The 14,984-nt window shown below is 32.7% G+C and overlaps 2 protein-coding genes across 2 annotated transcripts in view; one reads left to right on the top strand and one right to left on the bottom strand.

The window, feature by feature from the left end:
• Positions 1–680: 680 nt before the first annotated feature.
• Positions 681–1,968, top strand: LOC111413535 (UbiA prenyltransferase domain-containing heix). The gene has a single exon (XM_023044546.2). The coding sequence runs from the start codon at positions 757–759 to the stop codon at positions 1,729–1,731; it is 975 nt and encodes a 324-aa protein (XP_022900314.2). The 5' UTR covers positions 681–756; the 3' UTR covers positions 1,732–1,968.
• Positions 1,969–2,778: 810 nt separating this feature from the next.
• The window catches only part of LOC111413558 (Ig-like and fibronectin type-III domain-containing protein 2), an 83,892-nt gene continuing 71,686 nt past the window's right edge, over positions 2,779–14,984 (bottom strand). The window contains exons 8-10 of the mRNA XM_023044573.2: positions 13,993–14,952; positions 13,695–13,941; positions 2,779–4,665 (exon numbers count right to left, since the gene is read on the bottom strand). Coding sequence (XP_022900341.2) covers positions 3,395–4,665; positions 13,695–13,941; positions 13,993–14,952 — 2,478 coding nt within the window. The 3' untranslated portion in view covers positions 2,779–3,394. The remainder of the gene's footprint in view (positions 4,666–13,694; positions 13,942–13,992; positions 14,953–14,984) is intronic.

Below are 14,984 nucleotides of genomic sequence, written 5' to 3'. Positions count from 1 at the left end.
TTATCCGCTCAAATTCTTTTTTGTTGGTAACACTGACTATTAATTTTTAAAATTAATTAATTTATTATACAATACAACCACTTATTTGTTTAAGATCATAAATATATCTTAAGAATTCAATTTTTGGCGATTTTTAAGAAATGATTACTAACTTCATAAAGTTAAACAATGCAGGTTATGTTTAAATAGTATTATCTCAAGAACGAATGGAGTTCTTCAAGACCGGTTTTTTTCAAGAAAAAGCTCATACTTTCTTTTAATAATTGGAGGACGTTTCATAAAAATATCTTAAGAATTCAATTTTTGGCGATTTTTTAAAAATGATTGAATTTCCTAATTAAAATTAAAAACTAATCGTTTTAGTAATCCAGGGACTGCTTTAGACTCATAATCTTTTCCATTAACCAAGTTTTAACCATTAATTTTGCAACATTTACAAATAAAACACTGTTATTTAGTTTTTTTACATTTTGTTATTACACAATTAGGTACTATAAGTTCAAAGTGTTCAAAGCAAGTTTAAAAATTAAAATAAAAATATTATATAATATAAAATTTAAAAATAAGTTTATAACAAATATAATTAACTTTTAATTATTTATTAATAATATAAAAAAAGTATTAAATTTCTACTTTACCAACTTACCAACATTACAGATTTGTTTACCTTTGACGTTTGACAATTTTGACGTTTAACGTCCAGTGACATTCAAAAGTAAGGTTAAGTTAACCTCATTTTAAGCAAAATTATCGAAAATGACCGAAAAACAAGAACTTTTAAATGGAAATTTAACGAAAAAATCGAACAGCCGATCGGGTTTAATGAAAATTTCGAGTTATATCTTAGCGTTAAGACCATGGTCGTGGAGTGGAAGTTTAATGCCAACCCTTCTTGGGTCAACCCTCGCCTACAAAAATCTCAACGACACCACCGACGGTACCGATTTTAATTACATAACGTTACTTTTAACGTTATTCACCGTCGTTTGTGTTCATGGAGCCGGAAACCTCGTCAATACATATTTCGATTTCATAAAAGGAATTGATACCCGAAAATCCGACGATAGAATTCTAGTCGATCATATTTTAACTAAAGACGAAGTCGTTTCACTTGGAGCGTTGCTTTATTTTTTCGGCTGCATTGGTTTTATTCTTTTAGCCGCTTTATCACCAGCCAAAATGGAACATCTCGCCTTAGTTTATTTCGGCGGTTTATCATCAAGTTTTCTTTACACCGGTGGAATTGGACTGAAATATATCGCATTAGGAGATGTAATTGTGTTAACAATTTTTGGACCTGTAGCTGTATTATTCGCTTTTATGTCTCAAACTGGTCGTTTGGAATGGGCAACTATATATTATGCCATTCCTTTAGCTTTAAACACTGAAGCTATCTTACATAGTAATAATACGAGGGATTCTGAGCATGATAAACGCGCGGGGATTGTTACTTTAGCTATTTTAATCGGCCACACGGCTTCTCACGTTTTATATGCGTTTTTATTGTTTATTCCTTACATTATGTTCGTTGTTGCGTCAATGAAATACTCAAAATGGTTCGTTTTACCGTTAGTTACGTTACCGAATGCTTTTAAAATTGAAAAGCAGTTTCGCTCGAACGATATTGATTTTGTACCGAGACGAACTGCTAAATTAAATTTGTATTTTGGGTTATTGTTTGTTATAGCGTGTTGTTTTATCGAGGATTTACCGTTTATTACTAAAAGATAGGTTCTTTTTAAGTTTTTTTTGATATTTATATTTATTTTTTTCTATGTTTCTAATTATATTAAAAGAGAGGCTTTAAAACAGATTTCTTTTCGTTTAATACTTCCAGTTTATGACAATAATGATTGATTAAAAAGAAACAGAAATAAATTAAAATTAGGTTAGACTGTATTTAAACAAATAAGTGGTTGTATTGTATAATAGATCGGTTTAAAACAATAAAATAACTAACAATTTTAAGGTTTTTTAATAATTAATTTAAATTTTAAAAATTAATAACCAACAAAAAAAAATTTTAATCGGTAACCTCTTTACCGGCTACGTCACATTTCATGACAAGAACTGTCATTTCCTTCTAATTCCATCCGAGAAGAATAAAGCGTGCAAAAACGATTAATTTTCCTCGATTAATACGAAAAAATAACGTTCTTGAGATGATATTATTTAAACATGACCTGCATTGTTTAACTTTATGAAGTTAGCAATTTTTATCAATCATTTTTAAAAAATCGCCAAAAATTGAATTCTTAAGATATTTTTATGAAACGTCGCCCACTAATAAAAGAAAGTATGAGCTTTTTCATGAACAAAGCCGATCTTGAAAAACTCCATTCGTTCTTGAGATATTACTATTTAAACATGACCTGCACTGTTTGACTTTATGAAGTTATTAATCATTTTTAAAAAATCGCCAAAAATTGAATTCTTAAGATATTTTTATGAAACGTCGCCCACTAATAAAAGAAAGTATGAGCTTTTTCATGAAAAAAACCGATCTTGAAAATCTCCATTCGTTCTTGAGATAATACTATTTAAACTTGACTTAAATTTTTTGACTTCATGACGTTAACAATTTTTATCAATAATTTTAAAAAATCGCCAAAAATTGAATTCTTAAGATATTTTTATGAAACGTCGTCCACTAATAAAAGAAAGTTTGAGCTTTTTCATGAACAAAACCGATCTTGAAAAACTCCATTCGTTTTTGAAATATTAACATTTAAAGTTGACTTAAATTTTTTGAAATTAATAAAAAATTCATGTTTTTTTTAAATTTTTTTATTCCTTATTATAAGTGTACTTTTATTTTACAAATGGTAATACATCAATTTTATTTTTCTTCTAATTAACAGGAAAAAAGTATGAAGGCACATATTGATTATTTTATAGTCACTAAATTTTTTTTTAATTAATTTTTTTAAATTTTATTATTTTTTTAAGTCCCTAATTTTATTTTACAAATATTTAATCTACTTAGATATTTTTTTTGCACTTATAAGAAGGGTATTGAGCTTATTTAATAATTTATTTAAGTCGGGGGGTTTTTTTTTTTAATTATTTATTTATCGGTTGATATTCACGCCATCACATGACTAGAATTAAAAAGAAAATTTAACCTTTTTACCCTCCTTATATCAAAAATTGATTTTCTTATTATTCAAAAATGTAAAAAATTTTAATTTTTTTGTCCTTTTTTTCAGTCGAAATAATCTTTTTACATTTTTTTGGGTGAATTCTCCTACAACATTTATACAAAACCTACATTTACAAGTATTAAACTAAAAAAATCACATTTCCTTCTTTATTAAACCCTAAAAAAAAAATCTCGTTTCATTTTAAATCAATTAAATGATTAAAATCGAGATTCTTTCGGAAAAATTTTTCGCTATGGTTTCAATCTTTTAAATCCAACCCCATCTTGCCCAAGTTTTAATTCTTCGTATAAAGTCGGGTTAACTTCGTGTGAAGATGGAACGTGTAACGGTTCGTGTTTCCACCCGGAAGTTGCAGAAACCGAAGAAATTCCATTAACCATAGAACTCGAATCGGTTTGATTTTGAATATGATCCATATTAACTTCCCTTAAATAACTAGGATTCTCAAAAGCAACCCCTCCTTGGTTTTTCGCCCCCCTTTTCGTTCGAACGAACCAAAAAGCACCAAAAATCAACATCCCAACTACAATCAAAGCTAAAATAACCCCAATTGCCACTCCGAAGTGAGACGAATTCTCTAAACTCGTTGAAGTTAATTGAGAATCTTCAACTGTAAATTTAATTGATTCGCTTAAAATCGAAGTTCCACGGTGATTAATCGCTTTAACGACGAATTCGTAAGTTTTTTCTTCCTCTAAATCTTTCAAGATAATAAAATTATCTTTAGTGTCTTCTTTTTTTGATGTTAAATCGTCCTCTAATTTCCAATACACCCTATACATTTCGGTTTTGTGGGGATTCTTCACCGGGGGTGACCAAGAAATTCGGATCGTTTTTGAATCTAAATTTTCAACTTTAACATTTTGAGGTGGCCCCGGTAATAAATCTTTATTTTCGTGGAAACAATTCATTATTTGCTTTGTGTATGATAAAACGCAAGCTTTGTTAGATGATTTTGGATCACCTCTACAATAATCTAAGCAAGATCTTGGAACTTCTTGGTCCGCGCAACATTTTCTATGATCCGAACCATCAGCAGCGCATTTAATTAATTTATCAAAATCATTAACACATTCTAATTTATTTATAACCGCATCGATGTCTAAATAAAAAGAGCACGCATCCATGCATAAAGTTGAAACGTTATGTTCAATACAACATTGTGTTATGTTTGTTACGGTAGCTGTATGACGTATTCGAACGGAAACTGGTTGGGTTGAGCTTCCAAAGGCGTTTTCGGCGTGGCAAAAATAATCTCCAACATCGGTATCTACTATGTTTTTGATCGTTAGTTGCATGATGTATTTAAAGTTATCGATTTTGTCTTTTGCTTTGTTTATGAGGATGTCGTATTTTCCACCTTGGATAACTGGTTTTCGATCTTCGTGGTCTTGCCAGAAAATCATTTTTGGTTCTGGGTGGGCATCCACTTTGCATTCTAATAGGACCGTATCTCCGTATGCTGCCATTGTTATTCCGGAAGCTTGAATGTGAGGAAGATCTGGAAAAAAAATGAATTAAATGGTAGTTATTTATAGGTTAGTTTATGAGTATTTTGTAGCTGTTAATATTAAGTATGTACTCTTTAATGAAGCACTCTTTACCACACTGTTATACGGCATGGAATCCTGGATCAGTAGCCACAACTAAAAAAAACTGGAAGCTTTTGAGATATGGGTGTATAGATGAATGCAACCTACTAAAGTATTTGATCCTTTTCTAGTAGTAAAGAAGTATTTAGAAACGGTATCTAGCCTTCTGGAAATAGTAAGAAATCTTTGTAAGCAGTATATAATCTTCTGCAAACAGGAAATTGTCATTTACAAGCACCAAGAAGCTTTCCTAAGCAGTATATAGTCTTTTGCCAGTAGCAAAAGAGTATTTAAAAGCAGTATGTAGCTTTTGGAAGTAGTAAGGAGTCTTTGTAAGCAGCATATAATCTTCTGCAAACAGGAAATTGTCTTCTACAAGCATTAAGTAGCCTTCCCAAGCAGCATCAAGCATTAACAAGTCTTCCTAAGCAGTATTTAGAACTTTTCCAGTAGTAAAAGTATATTTAGAAACAGTATCTAGCTCTTTGGAAGTAATAAGGAGTCGTTCTAAGCAGTATATAATCTTCTGCAAACAGGAAATTGTCATTTACAAGCACCAAGAAGCTTTCCTAAGCAGTATATAGTCTTTTGCCAGTAGCAAAAGAGTATTTAAAAGCAGTATGTAGCTTTTGGAAGTAGTAAGGAGTCTTTGTAATCAGCATATAATCTTCTGCAAACAGGAAATTGTCTTCTACAAGCATTAAGTAGCCTTCCCAAGCAGCATCAAGCATCCAGAAGTCTTCCTAAGCAGTATTTAGTACTTTTCCAGTAGTAAAGGAATATTTAGAAACAGTATCTAGCTCTTTGGAAGTAGTAAAGAGTCTTTCTAAGCAGTATATGATCTTCTGCAAGCACTAAGAAGCTTTCCTAAGCAGTATTTAGTCTTTTGGTAGTAGCAAGAGAGTATTTATAAGCAGTATGTAGCTTTTGGAAGTAGTAAGAAGTCTTTTTAAGTAATATATAATCTTCTGCAAGCAGGAAATTGTCTTCTACAAGCATTAAGTAGCCTTCCCAAGCAGCATCAAGCATTCAGAAGTCTTCCTAAGCAGTATTTAGTACTTTTCCAGTAGTAAAGGAATATTTAGAAACAGTATCTAGCTCTTTGGAAGTAGTAAAGAGTCTTTCTAAGCAGTATATGATCTTCTGCAAGCACTAAGAAGCTTTCCTAAGCAGTATTTAGTCTTTTGCCAGTAGCAAGAGAGTATTTAAAAGCAGTATGTAGCTTTTGAAAGTAGTAAGGAGTCTTTGTAAGCAGCATATAATCTTCTGCAAACAGGAAATTGTCTTCTACAAGCATTAAGTGGCCTTCCCAAGCAGCATCAAGCATTCAGAAGTCTTCCTAAGCAGTATTTAGTACTTTTCCAGTAGTAAAGGAATATTTAGAAACAGTATCTAGCTCTTTGGAAGTAGTAAAGAGTCTTTCTAAGCAGTATATGATCTTCTGCAAGCACTAAGAAGCTTTCCTAAGCAGTATTTAGTCTTTTGGTAGTAGCAAGAGAGTATTTAAAAGCAGTATGTAGCTTTTGAAAGTAGTAAGGAGTCTTTGTAAGCAGCATATAATCTTCTGTAAACAGGAAATTGTCTTCTACAAGCATTAAGTAGCCTTCCCAAGCAGCATCAAGCATTAACAAGTTTTCCTAAGCAGTATTTAGAACTTTTCCAGTAGTAAAAGTATATTTAGAAATAGTATCTAGCTCTTTGGAAGTAGTAAGGAGTCGTTCTAAGCAGTATATAATCTTCTGCAAGTATTAAGAAGCTTTCCTAAGCAGTATTTAATCTTTTGTCAGTAGCAAGAGAGTATTTAAAAGCAATATGTAGCTTTTGGAAGTAGTAAGGAGTCTTTGTAAGCAGCATATAATCTTCTGCAAACAGGAAATTGTCTTCTACAAGCATTAAGTAGCCTTCCCAAGCAGCATCAAGCATTAACAAGTCTTCCTAAGCAGTATTTAGAACTTTTCCAGTAGTAAAAGTATATTTAGAAACAGTATCTAGCTCTTTGGAAGTAGTAAGGAGTCGTTCTAAGCAGTATATAATCTTCTGCAAGTATTAAGAAGCTTTCCTAAGCAGTATTTAGTCTTTTGTCAGTAGCAAGAGAGTATTTAAAAGCAGTATGTAGCTTTTGGAAGTAGTAAGGAGTCTTTGTAAGCAGCATATAATCTTCTGCAAACAGGAAATTGTCTTCTACAAGCATTAAGTAGCCTTCCCAAGCAGCATCAAGCATTAACAAGTCTTCCCAAGCAATATTTAGAACTTTTCCAGTAGTAAAAGTATATTTAGAGACAGTATCTAGCTCTTTGGAAGTAGTAAAGAGTCTTTCTAAGCAGTATATGATCTTCTGCAAGCACTAAGAAGCTTTCCTAAGCAGTATTTAGTCTTTTGGTAGTAGCAAGAGAGTATTTAAAAGCAGTATGTAGCTTTTGGAAGTAGTAAGGAGTCTTTGTAAGCAGCATATAATCTTCTGCAAACAGGAAATTGTCTTCTACAAGCATTAAGTAGCCTTCCCAAGCAGCATCAAGCATTAACAAGTCTTCCTAAGCAATATTTAGAACTTTTCCAGTAGTAAAAGTATATTTAGAGACAGTATCTAGCTCTTTGGAAGTAGTAAAGAGTCTTTCTAAGCAGTATATGATCTTCTGCAAGCACTAAGAAGCTTTCCTAAGCAGTATTTAATCTTTTGCCAGTAGCAAGAGAGTATTTAAAAGCAGTATGTAGCTTTTGAAAGTAGTAAGGAGTCTTTGTAAGCAGCATATAATCTTCTGCAAACAGGAAATTGTCTTCTACAAGCATTAAGTAGCCTTCCCAAGCAGCATCAAGCATTAACAAGTCTTCCTAAGCAGTATTTAGAACTTTTCCAGTAGTAAAAGTATATTTAGAAACAGTATCTAGCTCTTTGGAAGTAGTAAAGAGTCTTTCTAAGCAGTATATGATCTTCTGCAAGCACTAAGAAGCTTTCCTAAGCAGTATTTAATCTTTTGCCAGTAGCAAAAGAGTATTTAAAAGCAGTATGTAGCTTTTGAAAGTAGTAACGAGTCTTTGTAAGCAGCATATAATCTTCTGTAAACAGGAAATTGTCTTCTACAAGCATTAAGTAGCTTTCCCAAGCAGCATCAAGCATTCAGAAGTCTTCCTAAGCAGTATTTAGTACTTTTCCAGTAGTAAAGGAATATTTAGAAACAGTATCTAGCTCTTTGGAAGTAGTAAAGAGTCTTTCTAAGCAGTATATGATCTTCTGCAAGCACTAAGAAGCTTTCCTAAGCAGTATTTAATCTTTTGCCAGTAGCAAGAGAGTATTTAAAAGCAGTATGTAGCTTTTGAAAGTAGTAAGGAATCTTTGTAAGCAGCATATAATCTTCTGCAAACAGGAAATTGTCTTCTACAAGCATTAAGTAGCCTTCCCAAGCAGCATCAAGCATTAACAAGTCTTCCTAAGCAGTATTTAGTACTTTTCCAGTAGTAAAGGAATATTTAGAAACAGTATCTAGCTCTTTGGAAGTAGTAAAGAGTCTTTCTAAGCAGTATATGATCTTCTGCAAGCACTAAGAAGCTTTCCTAAGCAGTATTTAGTATTTTGGTAGTAGCAAGAGAGTATTTAAAAGCAGTATGTAGCTTTTGAAAGTAGTAAGGAGTCTTTGTAAGCAACATATAATCTTCTGCAAACAGGAAATTGTCTTCTACAAGCATTAAGTAGCCTTTCCAAGCAGCATCAAGCATTAACAAGTCTTCCTAAGCAGTATTTAGTACTTTTCCAGTAGTAAAGGAATATTTAGAAACAGTATCCAGCTCTTTGGATGTAGTAAAGAGTCTTTCTAAGCAGTATATGATCTTCTGCAAGCACTAAGAAGCTTTCCTAAGCAGTATTTAGTCTTTTGCCAGTAGCAAAAGAGTATTTAAAAGCAGTATGTAGCTTTTGAAAGTAGTAAGGAGTCTTTGTAAGAAGCATATAATCTTCTGCAAACAGGAAATTGTCTTCTACAAGCATTAAGTAGCCTTCCCAAGCAGCATCAAGCATTAACAAGTCTTCCTAAGCAGTATTTAGAACTTTTCCAGTAGTAAAAGTATATTTAGAAACAGTATCTAGCTCTTTGGAAGTAGTAAAGAGTCTTTCTAAGCAGTATATGATCTTCTGCAAGCACTAAGAAGCTTTCCTAAGCAGTATTTAATCTTTTGCCAGTAGCAAAAGAGTATTTAAAAGCAGTATGTAGCTTTTGAAAGTAGTAACGAGTCTTTGTAAGCAGCATATAATCTTCTGTAAACAGGAAATTGTCTTCTACAAGCATTAAGTAGCTTTCCCAAGCAGCATCAAGCATTCAGAAGTCTTCCTAAGCAGTATTTAGTACTTTTCCAGTAGTAAAGGAATATTTAGAAACAGTATCTAGCTCTTTGGAAGTAGTAAAGAGTCTTTCTAAGCAGTATATGATCTTCTGCAAGCACTAAGAAGCTTTCCTAAGCAGTATTTAATCTTTTGCCAGTAGCAAGAGAGTATTTAAAAGCAGTATGTAGCTTTTGAAAGTAGTAAGGAATCTTTGTAAGCAGCATATAATCTTCTGCAAACAGGAAATTGTCTTCTACAAGCATTAAGTAGCCTTCCCAAGCAGCATCAAGCATTAACAAGTCTTCCTAAGCAGTATTTAGTACTTTTCCAGTAGTAAAGGAATATTTAGAAACAGTATCTAGCTCTTTAGAAGTAGTAAAGAGTCTTTCTAAGCAGTATATGATCTTCTGCAAGCACTAAGAAGCTTTCCTAAGCAGTATTTAGTATTTTGGTAGTAGCAAGAGAGTATTTAAAAGCAGTATGTAGCTTTTGAAAGTAGTAAGGAGTCTTTGTAAGCAACATATAATCTTCTGCAAACAGGAAATTGTCTTCTACAAGCATTAAGTAGCCTTTCCAAGCAGCATCAAGCATTAACAAGTCTTCCTAAGCAGTATTTAGTACTTTTCCAGTAGTAAAGGAATATTTAGAAACAGTATCCAGCTCTTTGGATGTAGTAAAGAGTCTTTCTAAGCAGTATATGATCTTCTGCAAGCACTAAGAAGCTTTCCTAAGCAGTATTTAGTCTTTTGCCAGTAGCAAAAGAGTATTTAAAAGCAGTATGTAGCTTTTGAAAGTAGTAAGGAGTCTTTGTAAGAAGCATATAATCTTCTGCAAACAGGAAATTGTCTTCTACAAGCATTAAGTAGCCTTCCCAAGCAGCATCAAGCATTAACAAGTCTTCCTAAGCAGTATTTAGAACTTTTCCAGTAGTAAAAGTATATTTAGAAACAGTATCTAGCTCTTTGGAAGTAGTAAAGAGTCTTTCTAAGCAGTATATGATCTTCTGCAAGCACTAAGAAGCTTTCCTAAGCAGTATTTAATCTTTTGCCAGTAGCAAAAGAGTATTTAAAAGCAGTATGTAGCTTTTGAAAGTAGTAACGAGTCTTTGTAAGCAGCATATAATCTTCTGTAAACAGGAAATTGTCTTCTACAAGCATTAAGTAGCTTTCCCAAGCAGCATCAAGCATTCAGAAGTCTTCCTAAGCAGTATTTAGTACTTTTCCAGTAGTAAAGGAATATTTAGAAACAGTATCTAGCTCTTTGGAAGTAGTAAAGAGTCTTTCTAAGCAGTATATGATCTTCTGCAAGCACTAAGAAGCTTTCCTAAGCAGTATTTAATCTTTTGCCAGTAGCAAGAGAGTATTTAAAAGCAGTATGTAGCTTTTGAAAGTAGTAAGGAATCTTTGTAAGCAGCATATAATCTTCTGCAAACAGGAAATTGTCTTCTACAAGCATTAAGTAGCCTTCCCAAGCAGCATCAAGCATTAACAAGTCTTCCTAAGCAGTATTTAGTACTTTTCCAGTAGTAAAGGAATATTTAGAAACAGTATCTAGCTCTTTAGAAGTAGTAAAGAGTCTTTCTAAGCAGTATATGATCTTCTGCAAGCACTAAGAAGCTTTCCTAAGCAGTATTTAGTATTTTGGTAGTAGCAAGAGAGTATTTAAAAGCAGTATGTAGCTTTTGAAAGTAGTAAGGAGTCTTTGTAAGCAACATATAATCTTCTGCAAACAGGAAATTGTCTTCTACAAGCATTAAGTAGCCTTTCCAAGCAGCATCAAGCATTAACAAGTCTTCCTAAGCAGTATTTAGTACTTTTCCAGTAGTAAAGGAATATTTAGAAACAGTATCCAGCTCTTTGGATGTAGTAAAGAGTCTTTCTAAGCAGTATATGATCTTCTGCAAGCACTAAGAAGCTTTCCTAAGCAGTATTTAGTCTTTTGCCAGTAGCAAAAGAGTATTTAAAAGCAGTATGTAGCTTTTGAAAGTAGTAAGGAGTCTTTGTAAGAAGCATATAATCTTCTGCAAACAGGAAATTGTCTTCTACAAGCATTAAGTAGCCTTCCCAAGCAGCATCAAGCATTAACAAGTCTTCCTAAGCAGTATTTAGAACTTTTCCAGTAGTAAAAGTATATTTAGAAACAGTATCTAGCTCTTTGGAAGTAGTAAAGAGTCTTTCTAAGCAGTATATGATCTTCTGCAAGCACTAAGAAGCTTTCCTAAGCAATATTTAGTCTTATGCCAGCAGCAAGAGAGTATTTAAAAGCAGTATGTAGCTTTTCGAAGTAGTAAGGAGTCTTTCTAAGTAGTATATAATCTTCTGCAAGCATAAAATAGTCTTTCGCAAGCACTAAGAAGCCTTCCCAAGCAGCATCTAATCTTCTGCAAATATTAATAAGTCTTCCTAAGCAGTATTTAGTCTTCCATTCAATCTTCTGTTTCAAGAAGAGCCAAGAGTTACAATTTACAAAACTTCCCAATTTTTAAGGAGCCACTACAAATTTTCAAATCAATTCCAAATTGCTCAATATTGATCTCATTTGTATTTGTGTTGAGAGGATTTACTTTGAACGCGAGAGTATTTTTGTTTGTTTTGAATTGCTTGAATCTCTCAGCGAATCTATCTATATACTCTCTGTCTTTAACAAAAAGAAGTACCTTGCAGTTTTAGATTTAGTTCATTTAGTTTCATTGTGGTATCTGCCATGAAGTTGAATTTTAGCAGCAGAATTTTTGCAAAGTGGATATCTATTTCTTCGAGGAAATTTTTAAACTAAAATGGTAGAGTGTTTTTACCAAGATTACTTTTGGCTCCATCAGTTGCTATAAAAACGATTTTATTTATATCGATTCCATTGACTTTCAGTTCAATTATTGCACAATTTCAATTATAGATAATATCGGTATTGATTTCGTTAAATATTGGGGTTGGCATTTTTTCACATCGTCTCTAGCATCACTTTACATTCTTCCCAATATAACCTCTAACACATTTCTTTCCTTTTTATCTCACTTTCTCAACAATTTCCAAAATAAATCTCATATCTTCTATTATTTCCCTATATATTGTAGATATTGATAGATATTGCAATATTGCCTTAGCCCTTTAACAGTTTTTTTCTTCCTTGGTATCAATTGACATCTTTTAATAATATCCTAGCCTATTAACATCATCAGTATCATTTATCAACATCTTTCTTGATATCTCCAAATATCGTTACAGAGTCTTCCTCAACAATTTGTTTCTGACATAAAGCTTTCTTGACTAATTACAGTTTCATCCTTAACATCTTGTCTGTCCCAACATCTTATCATCTAACAATATCGTCTTTGATATCATTAAACATTGCCCTTGATATCTTTTAGCATCATTTATGATATATCTCAACATTAAGACAGATATGATCAATTATGGTTTCTCTCCTACCTGAGTCAATGCAATTTCTTGGTGTATTAATATCTCACCATCATCTAGCAACAATGTTAGAAACATCATCTCTCATATTTCTTAAGATCCTGCGCTGATCTTCAGCAACATCGCATATAACATCCATAATATTGTTCATTTATCAACTTAATATCGATTAAAATCGTCTCTGATATCTCTCAACATCGTTTTTGATATTTCGCAATATTCTTCTTAATTTTGATAAGCATCGGCGTTGATTTTCTGCGATATCATGAACATCATATCATTTTCCTCATCTCAACCTCGTTCCTTCTAATTAAGTTATCCTCCAATATTGTTTTCGGTTTTCCTCAACGTCGTCTGTGGCATCCTTTTTTACAATCTCTAACTAACTCAACACCATTATGGGGTATTTTCTCATTTTTTACTTCATATAATAACGATATTTAAAAAAAAATCTCTTTCTAAACGAAATCATACAAATTTGACGTTTATTGAAATGGCGGCCATTTACAAACGTTAACGGTTTATGAACGTATCCATTGGCCACGTTCAACAACCGTCCAAGTTTTTAATTTTCGTTAAAATTATTGATTATTAAAAATTATTAATTTATTGTTTAATTTCTATTAATTAAGAATATTAATAAATTAATAATGAATCATAGGCGTTTGCTAAAATTAGACGAAATTTGCAAACGTTGACGTTTGTTGAACGTCACCAATGGGTGCGTTCATAAACCGTTATTTTGACATAATTAATTTCAAAATTTGACGTTAACATATTTTTTAACGTCAAAATTTGATTGAACTCAATACCATTATGGGATATTTTCTCATTTTTTACTTCATATAACGATATTTAAAAAAAAATATCTTTCTAAACGAAATCATACAAATTTGACGTTTATTGAAATGGCGGCCATTTGCAAACGTTAACGGTTTATGAACGTATCCATTGGCCACGTTCAACAATCGTCAAAGTTTTTAATTTTTGTTAAAATTATTAATTATTAAAAATTATTAATTTATTGTTTAATTTCTATTAATTAAGAATATTAATAAATTAATAATGAATCATAGGCGTTTGCTAAAATTGGGAGAAATTTGACGTTTGTTGAACGTCACCAATGGGTGCGTTCATAAACTTGAATGAAAATGAAATGTCATTTTGACATAATTTCAAAATTTGATTGTTTATCGATAAAGTGTTTACTTACGACTAATTGTAATCTTTTTTGAAGCTTGCATCGGTGTACCATACCCATTATCGGCATAACAAGAAATTTCATCCATATCTCTTGTAACATTATGAACAACAGTCACCATATGACGAGTTGTTTCTTGTCGAACCAATCGCCCGGTGATATACAATGAAATTGTCGGCATAGGAGTCCCCATAGCAATACAAAGAATGGTCATACTACTTCCTTCGATGACTAAATTAATTGGATGAACAGTTGGAGGCTAAAACAGCAACAAATCAAAACTAAAATTAGTAAAATGTGTTAAAATTACTTCGACAAACGCTGGATAAGCGGGATCGGTCCAAGCGATTAAAGTTTCCGATGGTAAGCTCGCCCCTTTTTTCGAAATGGCTTTAACATAAACAATATATTGAGTGTTTGGGGATAATCCATCGATCATGTGAGTTGTAACTGTTGTGTTTGTGATATTAAAAGCTTCCTCTGATGATGATTTATAAAATAAATTGTAAATGATTCGTTCTGATGGGTGGCTAAATTCAGGGGGTTGCCAAGAAATGGTGACCCAAGTTGCACTATGACTCGCAACGGCTAAAGAATGAGGTGGGGAAGTAACCCCATTAACTTGCACATTTCTTCTAACTTTAATCATTAACATAGAAGACGGAAGAGATGTTCCAAATTTGTTCCGCGAAACCACAAACATATGATACAACCCATCAATTTCTAAGTCTTTTAAGATAATTGAAGTTTCTGTAACGTTTAATTGATGATCTAGTTTTAATAAAGTTTCATGTATCGACATGTTATCAACTTTTTGGTAATGAATCTCATAATCGATAACTTGACTTCCATCCGTCGGGGGTTCCCACTCTAACACAACCGAGTTATCTTCTAAAACATCCGCGTGTAAATCAGAAACTGGTCCAGGTAATTTCCCGGTACCTTCCTCAAAACACAAAGCTATATTTCCGATGTACGGCATACACGTAGTTGCTGTTAACAACAAAGAATCCACGATAACTCCCGAGCATAACGAAACGCAAGCTGGGGGAACCCCACGCCGGGAACAACAAGAACCATGATTTCTTCCACCAGCTCCACATCGCACGATTTTATGGAATTCCGACGCACAAACTCCAGCGAGAGTTTTAATATCGGTCATATTCGCGTTGTAAGAACATATTGGGAGGCAGTGGTCGCTTAAATCTGCTTCGATGCAACATTCCGTGACGTTGTATGTTAAGGATTGCTCGATTTCTTCTTCGATTACCTGAGAATAAAAGAATATTGACATAAAATAAA

The sequence above is a fragment of the Onthophagus taurus genome, chromosome 5, assembly GCF_036711975.1.
Source record: "Onthophagus taurus isolate NC chromosome 5, IU_Otau_3.0, whole genome shotgun sequence".
NCBI lineage: Eukaryota > Metazoa > Arthropoda > Insecta > Coleoptera > Scarabaeidae > Onthophagus > Onthophagus taurus.
This window is presented reverse-complemented; position numbering and strand designations above follow the sequence as displayed.

What these genes read in the sequence shown, in the direction of transcription:
- LOC111413535 (XM_023044546.2), top strand. Translation starts at nt 757, where the DNA reads ATGACCGAAAAACAAGAACTTTTAAATGGAAATTTAACGAAAAAATCG.